Source organism: Labeo rohita, chromosome 5 (assembly GCF_022985175.1).
Source record: "Labeo rohita strain BAU-BD-2019 chromosome 5, IGBB_LRoh.1.0, whole genome shotgun sequence".
In the NCBI taxonomy this organism is placed as follows: domain Eukaryota; kingdom Metazoa; phylum Chordata; class Actinopteri; order Cypriniformes; family Cyprinidae; genus Labeo; species Labeo rohita.
The window spans coordinates 37,303,897-37,328,881 of NC_066873.1; the positions used below are offsets into that span (position 1 = coordinate 37,303,897).

Below are 24,985 nucleotides of genomic sequence, written 5' to 3' on the forward strand. Positions count from 1 at the left end.
ATGTAAACATCTTTTATGTAAAATATCTTACTCAGGACAGTACTAAATAAAAAATAACATGCATTTTGTATTTGCATTTTCACAGATTCTGCAAGGGGTTCACAAACTTTCGCATAAAACTGTACTTCATCATATATTTGGTTGGACTTCAGCACTACGTCCACACAATCAAAGTGCATTAAATACAAAATTAGACGCTCCAATTTAGCAGACTTTAAATATACCAGTTTAGTATACTAAAAGTACAATTTCATGGTATTTTTAAGTACATAATATGTAAATATATTTGTAGCATACTTAGCATAAAATATTTATTTTTCACTAATGTGTGAACATAGTGCTTACAAAATGTAGAAAGAAATTACAGAAATTAAGTTTTTTATTTATGTATCAGAAATATGACATTAAAGACCTGCAGTTATATGAAATACTGTACGTTTGAATAGGATTATTATTAAAAAAACAATAGACATTTATGCATTTAGCAGATGCTTTACAAATGCAAGAGTTTGTCTGACAAAAGAATATTTTTCTGTTGATTGTTACAAACGGCCAAAGTGGATTCCTTTGTTCAATTCCTTTGTCCGTTGTCAATGTTGTTAGAAAATAAAACATAAAATATTCCAAGGGTGTGAATATTTTAGTCACTGTACTTGACTGCAAGAGCAAAAAAAAAAAAAAAAAAAAGAATGTCAATAGAGCATACCACACAGACTACTCCTGCAATGAAAACATTTCTTTTCAAACTATCTGCTCTTTGCAAAAGTATCTGTAGTGACTGAGTTCTACTAAATCACAGTTAAATCAATACTGAAATAAGTGAAATATTTTCCTTAAGAAAGCGCTGTTTACACAAAGACTTTTTTTCCTCCCTTCTTTGTGATCTAAATAATTGATCACAGTAGAAATGTTTGTACATGTAGCATTCATTAGTCTCTCAAAGAAGCCCACCTGTGGTTAGCCAACAAACAATTCACTTTCAACCCACCAGCAAAGCACCAAACCAAAAATGGCATTCAATTTTAAGCTCATCTTTAGTTTCTGAAACACAACAGATCTTTTGTCTGTGGAGAGTTGACAGGCTTGTAGAGGCAACTCAAAATCGTCTTGCCCCTTGCTGTGTTGGCAACAAACCTTAGATCTGACCCAAAAGTTTTTGTAACAAAAGGCAAGAGTTTTAGAAGGAACACAAGTAAAAAGTAAACTCTGTAAGCATTTACAAAACTCAGTTCTTGCTATGACCCCAACATACTTTTTTCACACAAGGCTTTCACATTTTTGCTAATATGCGTGTTTTCATTTAAACACATCAAATTACTGTAATTAATTGTACAAAAGTATCATATATCTCATTTTGACATTTACTTTGGACACCTTGGAAAGGGTTTTTAAATTGAGTGCATCTCTGACCTGAGAAACTAGAGATAACTGCCATCTCAGCAAACTGCCATATGTGGAGTTGTTTTAATATTACACGGCAAAGAGCAAGAAACCGTGTGGGAATACAGGGAGAGTGGGAAGAAAGAGAGTAGCACTTACAAAAACAAATAAACACTTTTCTCAACTATATGCCTGATTAATCTCAGCACACAGTCTCTCAGTGGTGTGGATTTCGGTTTAAACACACACAGTTTCTACTTTACATATGACTTCTGGCTCATCTCACTCCCACTCAACAGAAATTCTTCATGCTCTGTGAGAGGGCAAATTCTGCAACCTCTGATTCGTAAATGATTTCCAGTCGACTTCTCTCTCTGAGACTTATTAATTCATCAGCACCTCTTTCCCCAGACATATTCAAAGTCAGCTTGTTCTGCCTGTCGTTTTATCTGTTGTTCTATCCATCCTTGTATCTATTTTTCTATCTATGTATCATATCTGTCTGTCTGTCTGTCTGTCATCCATCCACCCATCCATCCATTCATCTATCCATCACTCTATCCATTCGTCTATCTATCCATTTGTCCAATCATCCATTCATCCATCCATGCATCATCTATCTATCCATTTGTCTATCTATCCTTTCTTTCTTTCTTTCCTATCCATCCATTCATCTGTCTGTCGCTTTATCCATTTGTCTGTCTGTCCATCTGCCCATCCATCCGTTCATCCATCCATCCATCCATCCATGCATCCATCTATCTATCCATGTGTCTATCTATCCTTTGTTTTTGTTTGTTTGTTTGTTTTTGTTTGTTTGTTTGTTTCTTTCTTTCTTTCTTTCTTTCGTATCTATCAACGCTCTTTCCATTTGTCTATCTGTCTATCCATCTGTCCATCCATCCGTTCATCGATCCATTCATCCATGCATCTATCTATCCATTGTCTTTCTTTCTTTCTTTCTTTCTTTCTTTCTTTCTTTCTTTCCTATCCATCCATCTATCCATCGCTCTATCTATTTGTCTATCTGTCTATCCATCTGTCCATCCATCCATTCATCCATGCATCCATCCATTGTCTATCCTTTTTCTTTTTCTTTCTTTCTTTCTTTCTTTCTTTTCTATTCATCCATCCATTCATCTATCCATCCATCCATCCATTCATCTATACATCGCTCTATCCATTCATGTGTATCTGTCTGTCTATCTGTCCATCCATCTATCTATCTATCCATTTGTCTATCTATCCTTTCTTTTTTTCTTTCTTTCTAAAGAATTCCTATCCATTCATCCATTCATCTGTCCATCGCTCTATCCAATCGTCTGTCTGTCTATCCATCCATCCATCCATTTGTCTATCTACCCTTTCTTTCTTTCTTTCTTTCTTTCTTTCTAAAAATTCCTATCCATCCATCCACCCGTCCGTTCATCAATCCATCCTGCCATCCATCCATTTATCTAATTGTCTGTATGTCTGTCATTCCATGTGCCCATCCAGTCTTTCTGAATATGAATGCACTGCTCATGTATATTTCTTGTGCACAGGACACCTGCAATGATTGGCTGCTCTTTTGTGGTGGATCGTGAGTATTTTGGAGAAATTGGACTGCTTGATCCAGGCATGGAGGTCTACGGAGGAGAGAACATTGAACTTGGTATGAGGGTAAGTACGGTCCTTCCTAAATCCATATTTGTGCACTCATGTCATTATTTGCCTTTGACAAGTGAAGTTTGTTGATGTAAAAATTTTCACATAAAACCGTTTTAAATTGTAATAGAGACAAATAAGTGTCTGCCTCATTAATTTTGTTCAGTTGAGACTTTCACAGTCCACTGTATTCATGTAATTGGGATTCATTAAGCATGGAGGTGTTTTAACATATGAGACCTTCTCAGAAATTACAATTTACGATTGTTGCCATCTTCTCTGTAAATTCACAGGTGATGATATAATTGACTCTATCTACAAAGCCTGAGAATTTGACATATGATTAATTACATTTCTTTATGCTTTCATACCCAAGGCGTCATACTAGAGACGTAAGCATGCAGATTCCCCCCTGCATCAAGGAGTAAATATGTTGCCCGAAGGAAATGAAAGTACTCAGTGCCAAATTACACAAGCTTGAATGCTTTAAAGGCGGTAGGGTAAAAAGAAAGTATATTCCTGCAGCTGCAGGCCCTGAGAGAAATTTCATGGCCCACATGGTCTGTGAGCCAATGGAGAATTGAACTTGTTTAAATTCAGAAGCGGTTCTTTCTGTGGGGTGTGAATATCCTTGGAAGATTTGCATAATTTGGATAAAAATCCTTTAATTCATTTTAAAGATTCATTGCCAGTGTTGGTTGACAGAAATGTCTTTTCAGCCTGATGACAGACTGAACTATGGAGACGAATAGTACTGTTTGAAACGTTTGATTGGAGACAGTTTCAATTGTCTGTTTGTTAAGTTTCAGTGACAGTTGATACAAAAGCAGACTGAGTCATTTGTGGTTTTCTTTGCGGTTAGTTTCCTAGAATGTTGTACTTTCTTTTGCATATCAGCATTAAGTCCGAATCAACAGTTTTACTGAAACGTCAAAGGCGTTTTACAGAATTAGTATTGATTAAAATTGCACAGCGACTGTTTGCACCCCAACAGCATCATGTTCTGATATTTTGCATAGCGGCTTATCTGCTGATACTTATTTTTAAGGACATTTTTGTTTGTTTTTGTACAACAAATATGGCATTGAGTGTATCCGTCACATATCCAGACTAATTTATACATCAAATCAAAAGACTTTCTATTTGAAATGTGAATTATTCTCATATTTACCAATATTTCACAGTCCACTTTTGATGAGATTCTTACTGTTTTACATTTTAGCACATTTTTTTCTGAGCCTAGTTTGAAATTGCTTGATCTAGTGGACTTAAAGTAGTAGCTCACCCAAAAATGAAAATTTGCTGAAAATGTACTCACCCTCAGGTCATTAAAGATGTAGATGACTTTGTCTCTTCATCAGAACAGATTTGGAGAAATTTAGCGTTAAATCACTTGCTCACCAACGGATCCTCTGCACTGAATGGGTGCCATCAGGATCAAACTATCAGAGTCCAAACAGCTGCTAAAAACATTACAATAATGCTGCATGTTTAGAAGAAATATATCATAGACAACTTTTTCATTTTAGGCTGAGCTATTCATTCAAAGAAAATTGAAATTTATGTAATCATTTGCTCACTCTCGTGTTGAATTAAATTTATTTTTGGGTAAACTATACCTTACCCCACTCTATCCTATATTAGCATGTGTTCTTATCTTTTGCATGAGCCCAGCAGGCTGTTCAGTGTGAATTCCATTTGTTCCGTCATTACATGCTGCAGAAGGTTTCTTGTAACAGACAAAAATGACAGAATTTCCAATTTAGCAAATGCATCAAATTCCCAGCTTTGAAATAAACCAAATGCTTATTGATGCCGAACACAGTGATGGCACATATGATCCATCTCAGCCTCTGGTTAATCCTCCAAAGCTGATGCAGCTCATTCAGGAGGGATAACTTTGACTGACAGCTACATATTTAATAATTAACCTTATGCCACACCAAACAGACAACCTTAGTTCACTCTGTAAAGAAGAGAAGCAGGGAGTCGAAAGACAGGATATTGTAGAGCACTAGGCTCTGATTGAATAGGTTATATGAAGACTAAAAAACATTAGAAGAAATGTGCAGCGGTATGATGGGAGTTTAATTTGTGTGAAGTTGTCCCAAATGCCCACGAGGGAAATTAAAAGTGCTGTAAAGTGGCTTAGAAAGAGCTGAATTGACACTTACAGCCCAAAGTAATTGCATTTAGTGTATATCAGTTAGATTTTATCCTGAAGTGACATTTTGCTGTTTTACCAATGCAAGCAGGAGTTCATAGGCTGAGGGAGGGTGACTCACAGGGGTCCTTTTTTGTGAGCGCTGTTTTATGGCATGAGGATTATCAACAAATTTGTTTACTTTCTTTTCCAGCTGCAGATTTTTCAGACCTCTGGAGTTTCATTTACATCTGTGAATTTTGCAGATGCTGTTATCTTAGTAACAGTGTTTAACTTGCAGTATATGAAGATGCTGCACAGGGATGCCTTTTTTCGGTACTTTACTCTCTGTATAATAAAAAAACATTTATTTCAGTGAAAAAAAAGAGTCCAAAACTCTGCAATAGGGCCCTACAATCTTTTTCTTTCAATCTTTTTTTTTTTTTTTTAGAAATGTTTGTGTTTTAATTTTTCTGATAATCAAATGAAGGCATTAAACATTTATTTATTTTTAATGAAATGAAAATTAAACCCTTTTATTTTTTGGCAAAAAAAAGTTTTACTGTTAAAATTAATACATGGAAGAAAATTTGTGTGAATATTCTGTAAAAAAAAAAGTTTTAATAATAATTGTAGATTTTTTTTTCTACAACTAAGTGGTTAATCTGGTTGTAAATATATATATATATAAAGTACATTATACTGTACAAAAGTAATACAAGAGTAATATATTTCTGTTACACGTTAAACCATACTTTTATTTTGACAGGTTGCCGTGAAGTTTCTGTGTGCATACAGTTTGATATGATGCTAATTTTCTCAAATGAAATGGTAAAATTCACATGAAATGACTCTTACAGCAGCTCTGGAGATTCATGTGTTCAAGTTTTCATATAATGAGATGCAGAGGCCGAAAATCACAGCGAGCCTCACGTATGCTTCAGTATTTGTGTAGTAAACAAAACTGCGTTTCCGCCATTTATACATGCAGAGCCAAGTGGAATATGCAGGATTCATATCTAAACCATTTAATATTCACAGACATTAGTCCATATTGCTAATGAATTAAGTGACAGACCTAGTTTTGATTTATTCATCCAAAAATTTACAAATTCAGTGGCATTCCGCTCTATAGAGTAAATTCCGTTTTTATTAATGAACTCCGCGATCCCGTCCGTGCTTTCGCGCGGGAGAAATTGTAGACGCGCATCGTGTAAATAAGATAAAAAACATAAGACCATTTAGTTTGTTTAATAAAAGAACAAGGTATAGACCTGTTCTATAGGAAAGGTAACCTTAAATGACATTTGTTGTAATCTGGCACTGTATAGAAAATAAAATGAAATAAAATTAACTTGACCTTCAAGGGGGGCGGGGGGTGCCATTGGGGGGGCGGGCCACCCCCCTAAAATAAAGGCAGGGGAAACACTGTTTCATAAAATGGCCTTTTCATATAGTCGTTTTTTTCCCTCCTTTATTCAGGTCTGATGAAACTAATGGCGATGAACAAATTCAGCGAGACTCTGTTGCTCAGATACAGACCGGATTCTGCAGAACCTTTTCTAATGATTTAAAGGACTAAATGAGATGGATTTCATGTAGAATCAGATGTAAAGCAAAACCTGAACAGAGGCTAAAGCAGCATGTCAGATCTCCAGTGACTTTTGTCCTTGCTTCAAACCTTCCAAAAGGGAGCAATTTTTTCATTATGAACACAGGCGAGAGGGTCTTTTCCATCTGCCGTCGATTCACTTCACACCCACACGCACACATACGTACTCTGAAAGGCGAATACAAAACAAACCAGTGAAGGGAGAGAAGGAAGATGACCTTTGGATCATGTTGCCGAATTGTAAAGCTTTTAAATCTTTCTGAGCGCGTCTTCGCTTGAGGTCGTATTGTACCTTCACAATTGGTTTGCCCTTTGGTCAATCGAATGCAGCTTTAATGGACTCAAAGGCATATATTTTGTCCTGTTGATATGCACTATGGGAAGCTGCTTGATTATTGAGCGTCTGTCTCTCTTTGCTTTATGTAGATAGATGGAATTCATTTGCATAACTAACTAGTGACTAACCACATGGATCAGTGCAGCTTTTCTCTTTAATTGGGTTATTGGGGGAATGTGTTTATTAGTTGCTTTAGAAAATTGGCTGAGGCACTGAGACAGAACGCTTTCTTTGGGAGCTCATTCCCTTGTCTGTATGGATCATATTCAAGAAGATCAGCAGACTCTAAAATGTTTACAAGCTCAGATCTCTGAATCACAGACATTTCAAGGTAACATCACAACCGATCTGATATAACCATCAGGAGGACAAAGAAACTCATCAAAACTGGAATGTAGTGTAATTTGTTTTAAAAGGGTCATGACAAATAACATTTTTGTGAATCCTTTGAACACAAACCTCCCAAAAACATCAGAAAATAAGCTGCAAAAGGCTTATTTTGAACTTTTTGAAAAATGTATCTGTTTATATTTATTTATTTATTAGGTTATTTTTAACAAGAGTCCTTAGCACATCACATATTTAAACCATTTTCCCAGCACATTTTAGACACGTTTTCTCATAACATGAAGTAAAGTAGCTTTCCAAAGAGCTTGTTAATGAAAGATGGGGAACTGCAAACTATATTGGACCCGACAGCAAGCTCACAAACCATTAGCAAGAGCAGCTACTCATTTCAAATTAAAGAAGACTGCTTATATAGAAGTCTACTGTATTCCTTTCTTGTTAAAAAATTTAGCCCTATAGAAATTTTAAGATGATTGCCAATTACAGCAGCCGATTATTGATTATTGATGATTACAACAGCAAAAATGTGAGTTTAATCTAAATTACTGTCTTATTACCATTTATGTTCATATTCTCTTCCTTATTTCATTTTTATTTAGTTTTATGGTGTCACACCAACAGAGGCCACTCCCACCATAGTTGAGTGACATGAGCGTTTTACCTCAGATCAGCTGTAACAGTCCGATCTGCATTGTTTCGATGCCAGACCAGGGATGTAAATTAGACAAGAATATCTCAGATTGAGGTGTTGTGTTGCTGGATGTAATAATAAACATAGTGGTCGTCATTTACTCCTGACATCTGAGCCGCTGAAGATGCAGTGGATTACGCTTGTTTGTGAAGGGAGTGCGCCTCCCGATCTACATATATCCATGTTCGCGCAAATCATTCATGATCCAGCTTCACTTACGGCAGAAGTGAGTATAAGGCTTTTATGAATCTTTGCGAGCGCCTTTCCTAATAATGTGCTAGTTAGCAAGTTCAGTGGCTAAACGCGGCTAAAGTAAACAGGCTTGTCACTCCACAGAGAGAAGAGAGGGGCGGGGCGAGCAGAACTCATTAACATTTAAAGCAACTTCGACCAAAACAGGATGAGTTTTGCAGAGCTGATTTTGGCAAGGTAAAAAGTTATTTACACTACCATTGAGAAATTTTCATTGAAGACCTTAAAAATCAACTTGTGGAAAATGGGCATCCGATGACCCCTTTAAAAGATGTTTAAAAAGGTGTATTAATAAATAAATAGATAGATAAAAAAAAGAGCTAAAATTGTATATTGAAGATATTGCTTGACAGCTGACAAAATTATTAACACGCCACAGAAGGCTGGTAAAAACCTGAGCTAAGAAGATGTTTGTTCCAGTATTTTCCTCACTGTACTATCTATATTTATTTTCTCCTCTGAGGCAAAATTGAGTTTTATAATTTCCATTAGGCTTAGCTCACCCTGCAGATCTGGAACAAACTCATTTTACCTCTCCTGTTCTGTGTTTAGTGAAAAGAGAGAGGAGATGAGAGATGCATGCACTCTGGGGGGCCGGAGCTTGGCTCCGTTATGGCTCGTATGAGGTTTTTGATACATCCCACAGATCATGCTGTTTCAGTGGACTGGTTCTCCAGGGATGCGATGTGTCTACGTGTCTACGTGTGTGTGTGTGTGTGCTGGTACATCTTCTCGCTGTAGCGTACCTACCCATCATTGTACACGTGCACTGAGAGAGCTAGTAATTTTGTGCTTCAGTTGAGGCACCAAGTTTTGACAATTTGTTAAAATAGAAGGAATGGATGGCTGTTCTTCTTTTCATGGTGGCTTTCTCTCGGCTTGGCGCTCTCGGCTGGGACAGCCTGACTACTCTTGCAGCTGGCGCCGGGGGGAAAGAGACTACAGCTTATCAAACACATATTAAAGGGAAAGAGCAAATGTCAAGAACGTCACAATTTGAAGTAAGTGCTTGTAAAGTAAAGAAAAGATGGCATGAGCTGAATTTTAAACATTTTCTTTTAGAGCTGATGCCACTGTTCATGTACTACAGAGACTTAGCTATTAAATATCATGATATATTAATCATATACACTACAAATGCAAATTTACTTTAATATTATTTTTATTTAATTTTTATTCTGCTTTATGAATAAAAAATGTGAGATTAATGGCAATTATTTCACTCTGTTGACAAACATAGTTTAAGATTAAGAAATAAAAAATCAACATACAGTTTTGTGACAAAAAAGTGATGAACTATTTTGGGCTGTCAGATGATTTTTTCACAATTAATCGCATACAAAATAACAGTGTTTACCAAATATATTTTAAAAATATTATATTTATTTACAAAATATTTATATGTACGTATAAATTATACATATAACATATTTGATTACATACATGTATGCGTGTGTATTTATACATACTTTGTACATTTTATGTAAACACTTTTATTCTGCATGTGATTAATCCTGATTATTCATTTGACAGCCTTAGATCTAACTTTGCAACATAAAAACTGATAAATTGTTTCTTCTTTTATTTTATTTTTGAGTTTGTACCTACTATTATTGAATTAGAGGATAATATTCTTCATAAAAATATTTTGCTGCAATATTTATTTTATAGAAGTTCTGTACAAATAAATAGAGGGTAGAGAAAAAAGATTACTGAGTAAATAGAAGTAAATAGTTTCTACACTGTAACAAAACAATTTGTTGAGTCAACCTAAAATAATTTGTTACCTGGCTGACTTTAAAATTTTAAGTTTAGTCAACTTAAAAATGTTTAGTCAACTTAAAATGTTAAGTTGTAGTAAGTGACAACAGATATATTTTAGTTGATTCAATTAAAACATTTTTAGGCAGCTAGGTAACAAGCCCAGCTTTTACGTTTAACAAACCAAATTTTTAGTTTAGTCAACTCAAATATCTACGTTGTGACCTAGTACAACTTGACATTTTAAGTTGAATAAACTTATTTGAGTTGGGTAACAAATTATTTTAAGTTGACTCAACAAATTGTTTTTTTTTTGTTGTTGTTGTTGTTTGCAGTTTAGACAATATTAATATTAAAGGAGAAGTCCACTTCCAGAACAACAATTTACAAATAATTTACTCACCCCCTTGTCATTAAAGATGTTCATGTCTTTCTGTGTTCGGTCGTAAAGAAATTGTGTTTTTTGAGGAAAACATTTCAGGATTTTTCTCCATATAATGGACTTCAGTTGTGCCCCCGATTTTGAACTTCCAAAATGCAGTTAAATGCAGTTTCAAAGGGCTCTAAATTATCCCAGCCGAGGAAGAAGGATCTAGCGAAACGATTGGTCATTTTTTTCGAAAAATAAAAATGTGTATACTTTTTAAGCACAAAAGCTCATGTAGCACAGGCTCTGTGATGCGCGTCCACAATGCTACGAATTCGTAATGGATCATTTTTGAACGATTCTTTCATTTTGAACGAATCTTCAATGTGACTCGGGAAGAACGAATCGTCTCAGGGAGTGATTCATTCAGTCGCGCATGCGCAACATCGTATTAGGTTCAGTACTGGAATTAGTTCAGCTGTTTCGAGTCTTCGGGTTTTCCGAGTCATTCGTTCTTCTTATGTGGCTGTCACGTGATGAACAAACAACTCAAACCCGAAAACTTGTCAGATAAGAAGTGAGGTGAGGTAATCACAGACTAAAGACCCAGGTAAACAATGAATTAATCTTTTCTGTTTCTTATAGCATTATAGTTTTGTCTTGTTTGTAGTGTGATCAACATTTTTGTAAGCAGTAGATGTGTTAGGGAAGTAACACGTAACATTTTAATTATATTTTGCTAAAATGAACGAAATGGCTTGAAAAAAGTTTTGTTCATTTTGCTGAACGAGACTCAAAGGTCAGAGTCGGTAAAATGATCCGAACTTCCCGTCACTACTACGAATCACGTGTAAGTTCGTTGTCTGTTTACTGAGTATGTCTGAGTATATCTTATTTTCTCCTACAACTTGAGAGGACATCGTTGTACCTTTTTGTTTGTAAACAGTGTTTACAAACGTACTTGCACTTTCTTAGTCTTTGCGCGTTCGCTTTGTAAACACTGGATCAGTAGTTCCGCCTACGTTCCACGTGACCTTTCTTGATTCAATAGTACGTAGCGTAGTGAACGCACATCCCAGAGCCTGTGCTACTTGAGCTTTTGTGCTTAAAAATTATATTGACATTTATTTTCTGAAAAAAATGACTGATCGTTTGGCTAGATAAGACCCTTCTTCCTCAGCTGGGATCGTTTAGAGCCATTTGAAGCTGCATTTAAACTATATTTTGGAAGTTCAAAATCGAGGCACCAATGAAGTCCATTATATGGAGAAAAATCCTAAAATGCTTTCCTCAAAAACCATAATTTCTTTATGACTGAAGACAGAAAGACATGAACATCTTGGATGACAAGGAGGTGAGTAAATTATTTGTGAACTTTTGTTCTGGAAGTGGAGTTCTCCTGTAATAATTATTTTATTATTTGAATTTATTTTGGCTTTAGTACATTGACATTTTTTACAGCAGTTATTTTATTTTGCAAGCATTTTATATCTTTGTAATATCACTTTTTTTCTCTCTCAGAGCATAAACAGGTGTTTATACTGTACATACAATTCTAAAGCCGTCTTTATATTTTATAAAGGAGATCTTCATATCGTGTGGTCCTTGCCATCTGAAAGTTAGCCCATTACATAGAGAATTGGGCCTTTGCGTGCTTGCATTTGTCTGACAGTTTAGAGCCAAGTCTTGATTTATGAGTTCTAACGTCCCTGAGCTTAAACTTAACATTAACCTTCAAACATCACTGCATTATATATCATCACATGCTCTGCGTGAGAAGATTATTTTTCCTGCTACGCTCCAAGAACTCCACAGCATGCAGCCTTCCTACCAGTGATTTAGAATTACATGTAGACATGTAATATGAAAGGAGAAAACATTTACTGTGTATTTTGAACAGCTGAATGGCAAATATAAACCTTTATTTATCTCAAAGGATTCCTCGTTAAGTCATATTTGAATGCTAGTGTTTGTATGCTTAGACATTATCATAAGTATGTGCAGTCATCCGATTCCATTTCCTTATGTCATTTTTATCTTCATGTCTTTGCAAAAACGACTGTATTACCATGCAACTCAATCCAAATAGTTTAAAGATCCTCTGCAAACACAGTTAGCGACGGCTGAAGGGGAAATTATAATTCATTTAGTAAAGCTCACTGGCAGAAATGCAGTCCATGCATCTTATCCTGGTTGTGAGTCCTGGGAGGGAAAATGAATATGTAATTGGAATTTTTTTTGAATGTCCCCAGAGGGCACAATGGAAAAGTCGATTATCCTATTTGAGTTTCTCAGAGTGGACAGATGCTTTCAGGCTCAAGGTTTCTCTTTCATAGTCCAGTAGCCAAAGCTAGACACGTCTAGCCAGATTTATCCTGCCTAGCCTTGTATAAACTCAAGCATCTTGTTTGGATGTTATTTAATGATATGCATTTTTAAAATAAAATTAAAAAATGGCAAAAATAAAGCTTAAGTCATTTAATAAAGATATTGCTTGACAGCTGACAAAATTATTAATAAGGCACAGAAAGCTTGTAAAAACCTGAGCTGAGATGTTTGTTCCAGTGTTTCCCTCACTGTACTATCTATATTTATTTTCTCATCTGAGCCAAAATTGAGTTTTATGATTTCCATTAGGCTTAGCTCACCCTGCAGATCTGGAATAAACTCATTTTACCTATTTTACCAGTGGACAGATGCTTTCAGGCTCAAGGTTTCTCTTTCATAGTCCAATAGCCAAAGCTAGACACGTCTAGCCAGATTTATCCTGCCTATCCTAGTATAAAGTCAAGCATTTCTTTTGGATGTCATTTAATGATATGCATAAATATCATTGTTGTAGTTTAGTGATATTTTTGTACTATTGTAGTATTTATCAATATTTTGATTAGTTTTTATTTTATTTTTAGATTTTCTGTTTAATTTTAGTTTACGTTTAATCATTTCTATTCATTTTTTATATTCTTATGTAGCTTTAATTAATTTCTAATTATTATTATTAGGAAATAAAATAATAAATAAATAATTTAAAATTAAAATAACTAAATAAAAAATAAATACAATTTTAGTTTAGTATTAGTACTTCCGTTTCAACTTATTTATTTTTTAGTTTAATTTTTAGTTTTGTTTTATTATTCTCTTTAGTCATTTTTTATATATAAATATATAAATATTTTAATTAGTTTTTATTTAAATGTTGTTTTAGTTTCTGTGATTTTAGTGCTTCAACCTAAAATTACTTATTTCTGGTGTAAGTTTTAGTAATTTTGTTATGTGCTTTAGTCATTTTGATTATTTTTTCTATTTTTATATTACTATATAGCTTTAATTAATTACTTAGTTTTTATTCAAAAATTAAATTAATAATGAATTATTCTTTTATATACATGTAAAATTTATTTTAGTTTCTGTGATTTTAGTACTTTATTTTTTAAGTAAGTTTTAGTAATTTTATGTGCTTTAGTCATTTTTATTATTTTTTATTTTTATATTACTATATAGCTTTAATTAATTACTTAATTATTATTATTTATTTTAGTTTCTGTGATTTTAGTACTTCAACTTTAACTCATTTATTTTTTATGTACGTTTTAGTAATTTTATGTGCTTTAGTAATTTTTATTATTTTTTTATTTTTATTACTATATAGCTTTAATTAATTACTTAATTATTATTATTTATTTTAGTTTCTGTGATTTTAGTACTTCAACTTTAACTCATTTATTTTTTATGTACGTTTTAGTAATTGTATGTGCTTTAGTCATTTTTATTATTTTTTATTTTTATATTACTATATAGCTTTAATTAATTACTTAATTATTATTATTTATTTTAGTTTCTGTGATTTTAGTACTTCAACTTTAACTCATTTATTTTTTATGTACGTTTTAGTAATTTTATATGCTTTAGTCATTTTTATTATTTTTTATTTTTATTACTATATAGCTTTAATTCATTAATTATTATTAAGAAATTAAATTAAATATTAATTATTCTTTATATACATGTAAGATTTATTTTAGTTTTTGTGATTTTAGTACTTCAATTTATTTTTTTATGCAAGTATTACTAATTTTGTAATGTGTTTTAGTCATTTTTATTATTTTTTTATTTTTATATTACTATATAGCTTTAATTAATAATTATTATTAGGAAGTTTTAGGAAGTTTTAAGTTTTAGGAATTTCATTATGTGCTTTAGCCATTTTTATTTTTTTTTATTTTTATATTATTATATAGCTTTAATTAATTGCTTAATTATTATTAAGAAATGTAATTAATAATTCATTATTCTTTTATATACATGTAAAATGGATTTTAGCTTCTGTGATCTGTGATATTTGTGCTTCAACTTATTTTTTATGTAAGATTTAGTAATTTTGTTATGTGCTTTAGTCATTTTTATTTTTTATATTACTATATAGCTTTAATTAATTACTTATTAAGAAATTAAATTAGTGATGAATTATTATTTTATATACATGTAAACATTTATTTTAGTTTCTGTGATTTTAGTACTTCAACTTATTTTTTATGTAAGTTGTAGTAATTTTGTTATGTGCTTTAGTCATTTTTATTAGTTTTTTTATATTACTATATAGCTTTAATTAATTACTTATTAAGAAATTAAATTAATGATTAACTATTATTTTATATACATGTACAATTTTTTTTAGTTTCTGTGATTTTAGGACTTTAACTTATTTTGAATGTAAGTTTTAGTAATTGTGTTATGTGCTTTAGTCATTTTTATTGTTGTTGGGGTTTTTTTGTGTATATACTGTATATATCACCATGGTTAATGTTTGTAAGAGGATCTATGCTGTTCACCACCAAATCATTTCTACAGGTGAAGCGTAATGAGCGGTAGTGAGACACAATGTCAAAATCGTTTTTAGTACCTTTTTTTAAAGTCTCAGTATGAATTACCGTGGCACTTTTATCTATCCCCTAGTTTGACAGCATTAAGTCATGCCCTTTTATTGCTATTTTTATCATTGTAATGATCATCAATAGCGGCTGATCATTGAAATATGACTCAGAGAGCACAGGCTGGCAAGAGGGTCCAATTAAATTAGCCAGTGCTTGATCTGAACCGTACATCACATAAAACCGTCTGGTATAATTAACGTGATTAAAATAATAGATGGCAAAGCTTTGTCTGTTCCCTGTCACAGAAAGAATGGGAAAGAGAGTGAGACAGAAAATATAATGCTCAGGGAGCAAGAGAGGAGGTGCGGGATTTTCTCAGAGGGTTGGGATGTGTCTCAGTGGATGAGATGATGTAACTTTTTAAAAACAAATGAAAATACATCAGTCTAACACTGGCCAAACATGGCTGATTAAGAGTAAGAAGGAGGAGTAAATGAATTGCACTCGCTGATAGCACCATTAATTTGCATGCGCTATTTGCATTGTTTTAGCGCCCGGTTCACTAAAGGAATTATGCAAATCGTGTAACTGCAATCGCACAAAATCTGTGCTGAGCGAATTTTGCTCACCACAATTGCCAGTCTGGGAGATCGGATCTGATAGCTACTGCAGGGTGATGTGTGATTAAACTAGATTGCAGATGGTTTATGCATTGAATTATTTAACAAAGTGAATCATACTTAGTGTTTTATATAGTTATAGTAAAAAAAATCTGGCATTGCACTAACACATAGTATATTTTTTAGTCATTTGTACACTCACCTTTTTATTGTTGCTTGTTAAACTAATCAATACTCAATACAATGCTCATCTGAGGGCTTTAGACAGTATTGGTTTTAACAGTATTGAATGGCTTTGCCCAATATTTAAAGAAAACTTTGTCTCAGACAGCAAAATCTTATAGAGTGTGTTCCTGGCTCTAGCTCAGTTGTACTGCCACCATCTTGCTCGACATGTGTTGTTTGACCTTGATGCCTCGTCTCCAGACCGCTTAATTACGGCTGGAAAAAAGTGGAACTCAGTAATGACAGTCCCACCCTCTCAGCGTGAGGTAAATGTGCTTCTGTCGGTGCTCTTCAACAATCATCATTTCATCAACACGGCTCCTGAGTCCAGAGAGAGTATGATTTGTTTTACTAATGTTATGAAAGAAACCTGCAGGAAGACGTGCAGGAACGTGATCTGCATGATAGTGCCCTACTGTCTCTTGAATCATAAAATATCACTCCCGCTTATACGCAAAGAAGGTCAAATATAAACAGTAACAGAGGCTATTTTTATAGAGGACATCCTACATATATGCAATTATGGGCCTATATGATTTGTCAGAATATATTTTGCCTCAGTGTGTGCAGATTTATTCTGTGATATCCAGTCATTCAGATGATGGAAGCATGTTTCCACTGCCGAATAAACAATAAAAAAGGGTAATTGCTACTTTTTATCTCACAAATATGACTTTTTTCCTCGCAATTACGAGTTTACATCTCTACAAACTCATAATTCTGACTTTTTTTTTAGAATTGTGAGATATAAACTCAAGTTATATCTCAAACGCAAGTTAATGTCCAATTCTGAGGTGAAAAAAAAGACTGATATTAAATATTAAATATTAATATTAAATCTTGCAGTTCTGAGTTCTTTTTTACTTGCAAATTGCTCATTAAAGTTGCAAGATATAAACTCACAGTCAAGACTCTTTTCTTAGAATTGCGTGAAGTATAAACTCGCAATTGAGAGTTATAAAGATAAAGATATAAAAGATAAAGATATAAACTTGCAATTCTGAAAAAAAGTCTTGATTGCGAGTTTATATTTTGCAATTGTGAGATATAAACTTGCAATTGCGTGTTAAAAAGTCATGATTCCGAGATATGAACTCGCAGTTCTGACTTTTTTGTAAGAGCTGTGTGATATCCCTGCTAAAAAAAAAAAACAGCTAAAACCAGCTTAAGGTGGATGGCTGGTTTTAGCTGGTAATCCAGGCTGGTCTTAGTTGGTCAGCAGGCTGGTTTTAGAGGGGTTTTGGCCACTTTCAGTGTGACCAGGCTGGGAGACCAGCCGAAACCAGCTACTTCCAGCTTAAACCAGCTAAAACCAACCAAGGCTAGGCTGGTTTTAGCTGTTTTTTTCAGCAGGGATAAACTCGCAATTGCAATATAAAACTCAGAATTGCAAGTTAAAGTAAGAATTGCGAGTTACAAACTCATAATTGCGAGATTTAAACTCGCAATTCTGACTTTTTTCTCAGAATTGCATGATATAAACTAAGAGTTTATATCTCGCAATTATAAGATAAAAACGCGCAGTTGCAAGTTAAAAAAATTTGAGATAAAATTCTGCCTTTTTTTTCCTAAGTGATATAAACTCGCAACTGTATGAGAAAAAACTCATGATTGCGAGATTTAAACTCACAATTCTGAGGAAAAAAGTCAGAATAGCGAGATATAAACAATTGCGAATTACGACTGCGAGATATAAACTTGAAATTCTGCTTTTTTTTTTTTAAGAATTGCATGATACAACTCAAATGCAAGTTTAAATTCTAAAATTCTAAATTCTAAGAAAAAAGTCAGAATTGCAAGCTTATATCTTGCAGACTTTTTCACTCACAATTTTTTATTATAAAAGAATATATATTTTGCAATTCTCACTTTTTTCCTCCAAATTGCAAGTTCAAATCTCACAATTCAGACTTTTTTTTTCTCAGAATTGCAAAAAGTTGCAATTATTTAGTGGCAGAAAAGGGCTTCCATATTCAGAAGCAAGCGTAAAAACACAAGTTATTGTAAGATATGAAAAAGCCACTATAAAGCACTTTCTTTAATCACTTACCTAAAAACGGTAAGATTTAGGTAGATGTAAGATTTCAGTCAATTTTCACTGAGAAGTTGCTAGTAAATTTCACAAATAGTTAAAAAGAAATGGCAAGTAACACTGAATTATACATGAAATTGTATTGTAGAAAGACTGAAATAGTATTTTCTTGTAAAACGTACTCCAATAATTTGTTTTAATTAATTGATTAATTAACTAATTAATCTTTTTACATACCAAGCTGAATATTGCATGTTTGATAATGCACACTAACAAAATGAATTTGGCTTTGTATTTTCTTACCTGTGTTAATGCATTTCTTTTTGAAACAGGAAGTTTGTTTATTTATTTATTTTTCAGCATAATAGTCAGCAGTATTTAGTTTACATCACAGGCCTATAAAACCTCTCTTGACAGATTTTGCACACAAAAGCAATGAAGACACCAGAAACCAGGCGGTGTTTATTTAAAGGGATTGCGACATGCTTATACTACAGAGCATTTTATTTGGCCAAAAAACAAATTAATATGCCTCTCCAAACAACACAAGTTATCAGTATTTTTGGTTCAACAGAAATGATGTGCTACAAGTTAATTTAGTCAACATTTAGTACATTAGCATATAGATAGCCTCAATGCTAACTTGTATTTTGATGTCATGGGTTGTTATCTCAGCGTTGTTCCTTATCATCATGTAAAGTGATTGTGCGATAGGTTTGGGGGTTTTAATTGTCTTTGGTAACACCAGCATTGTGCTGTTTAATACAGGTTTTCAGCTTCCTTCTGAGAGAGTGGGCAGTCTCTTTACTCAACTCTAATCCAAACACTGAAGGCTAACAAGTTAATTTGTTGTCTTTTGTCTGCTCCGTGACTGAAAGTAGGCTTTTATCGAGCTTGAACAAAGCACACAATGGAGTATTCACTGTAGAGTGAGAGAGCAGGAAAAAGGTAGACCTACAGCATGTGTCGTCTGGTTGTGAGACCATAACAGAACTCTACTACTCTTGAGATTGATTTTGTACACCAAGGTTGCACTATGGATCAGTGGTGCTGAAGTTGAAAGTATTTTCACAGCTAATGAAAGTCAGTGAATGCAAAGCTAGTTCCATTAATGTCACGGTTAGTGGAAGATAGAGGACCCCTAGCTCTCAAAGCCAAGGTGTGTGAAAGAGAGGCAGCGCGCTTCGGCTGATAGCTCTCAAGTCGAAAGCCAACAAAAATGCACAACGCTGTTCGAGGCAGTCTTTGTTATTTTATGCCTTTTTCTGTCTTGATTAATTCTAAGCGTCTTCATTATTTTTTCCTTTGTGTATTTGTGCTTTTGACTTCTTCTTTTATTTGAATTTCTTTTAGTTCAAAATATTAATTTGGTCTTCAATTAGTTCTTGTTCTAGCGTCCCTGTTTACGTCACCTGGTTTCAGAAAGCAGAGTATTGAAAATTAGCTTTGTATTCTGACTGAATACTGTTTTTTCAAGCAGCATATAATCACAGAAATTTAATTTATGTTAATAAAAGATGTTTGTACTTTGAGCAGACTTTTAAATGGACTTTCAAAAGTCTGAGGTTGGTAATTTTTTTATTTTATTTTTTTTATGAAAGAATTTGCTTACACTCACCAAGGCTGCATTTATTTGATCAAATATACATTAAAATATTATTGCAATATGAAACAACTGTTTCCTGTTTTAATATATCTTAAAATGCAATTAACATTATAATGGTACAGCTGGATTTTCATAATTTTGAAAACATTTTATTATTATGAATGTTAAAAACAGTTATGCTGCTTAATATTTTTTGTGATTTTTTTTTTCAGGTTTTTTAATTAATAAAAAGTTTAAAAGAATTGCAAGTAGATTTTTTTTTGTAATAATCTTTAAAATAAAGTCTTTACTGTCACTTTTGATCAATTCAGTGCATCCTTGCTAAATTAAAGCCTTTGTTTCTTTGACATTTTTTTTTCATTTACTGTACATATACAACTCTTAAAGCTGTCAAAGTCAAAAGGTGAGGTAAAAAAATTCTCTGGTACAAGAATCTTCAGTTAAGCGCTAAAAAGTAAAGAAAGTAGTACTTTCAAATCTAATAGCACTGTCACTGTTGTTCTCTTACGTATTTCTATTTCAAAATCCAAGGATGCCTTGTCCAGTGCCATACGTAATCTTTTCCAAGCTATCCACCTGTAACATTAATAGCCGATTATTAATCTACATATGTTCATTTGTAAGTCTCTGGCCTTTCAGGTCAGTAGACCTTCTGTATCTAATCTCCAGCAGCCAAGCAGTTTCAGCACTGTTTCCTTGAACTTTCTTGTGCCCCTGTCATCACTGCAGCAGCAAGCTGGATCTGCTTTATAATGGCATACATTTACTGCCTGTTTTTTCATATATTTCTGTGATGTGGAGGCAGACACACAGAGTCAGCATAATAGTGTGACTGGTGGGTCTCAGGGGAAGAACATATTTGCACTCGTTCTTCCACACATTCATTTATCATCCCCTGATTCTCTCATCTCAGCACAAACTAATGGCCCTTAACACTTAATTGCTGTATCAAGCAAGCTCACACACTTTCTATTATGATGGGGGCAAACCTCAACGGGCAAGTTGAGGCGCCCTAAATAAAAAGCAGTTCATTTTGAGCTCAATCTGATGTTTGGTTGAGAATATTTAGATGGAAATAAATTTGACTTTGTTCTTTTTTCATAAGCTGTAAATTGCATATCACTTGCTATGGTTATATGCTGACTCTCACAGTAAGGACAGTCAGCATAGAATGCAATAAGCACAAATAGATGGAGTTCAATTTATATTTAAAGGAGAGCTATTATGCCCCTTTTTACAAGATGTAATATAAGTCTCAGGTGTCCCCAGAATGTGTCTGTAAAGTTTCAACTTAAAATTCCCCTATCAATTTATTATATCATTTTGAATGTGCCTGTTTTGAGTGGAAGCAGAAATACGTTGTTTTCGTGCATGTCTGTTTAAATGAAAATGAGCTGCTGCTCCCTGCCCCCTTTTCCAGAACAGGCTGTTACACGGCATGTGAGTACTAAACTAAGTTCTCTTTCATGTCTTATTGCGCTTGTATGCGCAAATATGTACGTTAATGTTAAAAACGCATGAGTTACAAAAACAGTCATTATGTCTATGAAGGTAAAAAGCTGGGAAAGAAATCGTATGTTTATATTAGGTCTGTGTGGCAGCGGTGAAATATACAGTAAATAAATCAATAAATCCGCTGCTCTCTTGTCTCCTCTGAGGCTGGGACTCTAAAAAGTGTTTTGTGCTCATCTGTGCAGCCAACGATAGAACATTTAGCATGCTTTGTTCAAAATTTTTCCATGGCATTAGAACTGGGTGGTATTATTATAATAAGATCCCCTTTCTATGTCACAGGGAGCGAAATCTGAGCAGCTCATTTTTTTGACATGCTTGCAGAGAAAGGCTTACCAAAAGTTACTGGGTTGTCCTTTTTAACATTGTCTGGGTTGGTGGATGCACCAGGAACCCGATTATAGCACTTAAACACGTAAAAAATTCGGATTTTCATCATATGTCCCCTTTAGCATCAGTTTTGCTCATACTAAAACCTATGGAAGCTTGTTTCCACCACAGGATTAAAGGAGAAGTCCACTTCCAAAACAAAGATTCACATATAATGTACTCACCCCCTTGTCATCCAAGATGTTCATGTCTTTCTTTCTTCAGTCATAAAGAAATTATGTTTTTTGAGGAAAACATTTCTGCATTTTTCTCCATATAATGGACTGACATGGTGCCCCGATTTTGAACTTCCAAAATGCAGTTTAAATGCGGCTTCAAACGATCCCAGCTGAGAAAGAAAGGTCTTATCCAGCATAGCGATCTGTTATTTTAATAAAAATAATACAATTTATATACTTTTTAATGCCAAACGCTCGTTCTGTCTTACTCTGCCTGGAGTGTTTGACAGTTAGGGTATGCCGAAAAACTCCCATCTCATGTTCTCCCTCAACTTCGAAATTGTCCTATATTGCTGTTTTACCGTTTTTTGTTAAGGGTGTTTGATCTTCTTTGCATGTTCACTTTGCAAAGACTGGGTTGGTACTTCTGCAACAATGTAGGATGATTTTGAAGTGTTTTTTGAAGTTGAGGGAGAAAATACAATTGGAGTTTTTCAACATACCCTAACTGTCTTGAGTCAGAAAACACTCAGTTCAGGCAGAGCAAGACAAGATGAGCGTTTGAGATTAAAAAGTATTTAAATTGTATTTTTTTAATGAAAATAACCAGTAGTTTCACTAGATAAGACCCTTCTTTCTAGGCTGAGATCGTTTACCATCGTTGTGAAGCCACATTCAAACTCAGGGCACCATATCAGTCCATCATATGGAGAAAAATGCAGAAATGTTTTCCTCAAAAAACATAATTTCTTTACGACTGAAGAAAGAAAGACACGAACATCTTGGATGACAAGGGGGTGAGTACACTATATGTGAATTTTTGTTTTGGAAGTGGACTTCTCCTTTAAATAAATATATAGATACCTAAATAAATAATGTAATTGTGACTTTTTATCTTGTAATTCTGAGTTAATATCTCACAATTCTGACTTTTTTCCCAATTGCGAGATATGAACTCAGAATTGCATGATGTAAACTTAGAATTGCTTGATGTAAACTCTATTGTTGTGATGTTAATTTGCTATGCTGAGCAGAAAAGTCTGAATTGTGAGATGTAAACTTGCAATTGTGATATAAAGACAGAATTGATAGACACATAAACATAAACATAAATTTTCTGTTTACAAATAACAATTTATGTTTTTGTTTCCACCATGCAACTTTAATTGTAATTGTAAGTAATTGCAACCTTTTATCTCACAATTTTGGCATTTTTGGGCAATTGTGATTTCTTTTCTTCTCAAAATAGCAACCTAACCTCTCCACAATGCTTAGTTTATATCACACAATTCTAAGTTGATATCTGACAGTTCTGTCTTTATCCTGCAACTGCAAGTTTATATCTCTCAATTCTGAGTTTATATCAAGAAATGTTGACTTCATATTTCACAATTACGACTTTTCCTGTATATTATTATATCAAGCAATTCTGAGTTCATATGTCTCAATTGTAAGACAAAAGTCTGAATTATGAGATATAAACTTGTAGTGGGTGAAATAAAGACAGAATTGCTTGATAAAAACTCCACCATTTTTCCACCATGAAATTATTTTATTAAAGTAACTTTTTATATCACAATTCTGGCTTTTTCGAGCAATTGCAAGTTTCGTTTTCTTTTCTTCTCAAAATAGCAAGTTAACATTTCTCTATTCTGAGTTCATATCACACAATTCTAAGTTTATATATGGCAATTCTGTCTTTATCCTACAATTGCAAGTTTATATCAAGCAATTCTGAGTTTATGTCAAGCAATTCTGACTTCATATCTTAAAATCAGGAGAAAAAAGTCACAATTATGAGATATAAACTTGCAATTGTGAGACACAGGCAGAATTGCCAGATATTAACTCAGAATTGCAAGATAAGTCGCATTTACCTTTTTACCATTTACCTTTTTATTATTTATTTAACAAGCTTCCATAGGTTCTAGTATGAGCAACACTGATGCTAAGGTGCCCATAATTGAATAATAAAGTAGTTAATTTGAACTCCATTTTTTGACTGTTTTTCTTTATTGCATTGACTGTAAGAGTAAGCGTATAACAATAACAAATGCAATGTGCAATTTACATCATATTGCCATCTAAATATTCTCAACCAAATATATGAGCTCAAAATGAACTGCTTTTTATTTAGGGTCTTAATTTTTTTTAATTCCATGGTGGAACTGTGATTCCATAAGAACCTGTTGTTCACTAAACTTGTTTACTGTCTCTGCAGGTGTGGCAGTGTGGTGGCAGTATGGAGGTTCTCCCGTGTGCCAGAGTAGCTCACATTGAACGCACAAAGAAACCATACAACAATGACATCGACTACTACGCCAAGCGGAACGCGTTGCGGGCAGCAGAAGTTTGGATGGATGAGTTTAAGTCCCATGTCTACATGGCCTGGAATATCCCCATGAATGTAAGTCAAAGTTTTATCAATCAGGCTCACCTAACCTCATTTGCTTGAGTCTAGGCAGCCAATGGTTAATGGAAAATGATTGCTGTGATTAATTCTGTCCTGATTAATTTACTTGCGCATCTTCTGTGCAAGGCACAATACACAGAACGAGCTTGTAGATTAAGTTTGGCAACTTGTCACAGTCAGTTTTAATGTTGTCCTTAGCACACAATTACCGCAGCTATTGTCTGTGCACTAAGTGATGCTGAGTTTCGCACAAAAATGCTGTAAATACCTTCCTTATGAGTTTATGAAGGGCACTCTTGTACCTTGCAATAACTAGCATTATAATTAATATAATATGCATTTCATTTTAAGAATCTTGATATGTAAACACTAGGCTCATTTTCTTCCTGAAAGCAACAGCGGTGTATTGAAAAGATAATTCAACTAGAGCCAGCACTTAAGTTATTAAAAGGTTTAATTGCATTGAAGTGTTTCAGGAATGGCCTTGGTCAATAAATGGAATGAGATACTTCACCTCTTAAAAATTATATCTCCACACAGTTTTGAAATGGAAAACAAGTTCATAATAGCCAAGTATACATTATTAATAGATATTCATAAAGCAGTAGAGTTCAATTACA

At 33.7% G+C, this 24,985-nt stretch overlaps 1 protein-coding gene across 1 annotated transcript in view; it reads left to right on the plus strand.

The window, feature by feature from the left end:
* galnt9 (polypeptide N-acetylgalactosaminyltransferase 9) overlaps nt 1-24,985 on the plus strand; it is a 112,977-nt gene that overhangs the window by 72,925 nt on the left and 15,067 nt on the right. Inside the window, exons 6-7 of the mRNA XM_051111095.1 lie at nt 2,925-3,042; nt 24,174-24,359. Coding sequence (XP_050967052.1) covers nt 2,925-3,042; nt 24,174-24,359 — 304 coding nt within the window. The remainder of the gene's footprint in view (nt 1-2,924; nt 3,043-24,173; nt 24,360-24,985) is intronic.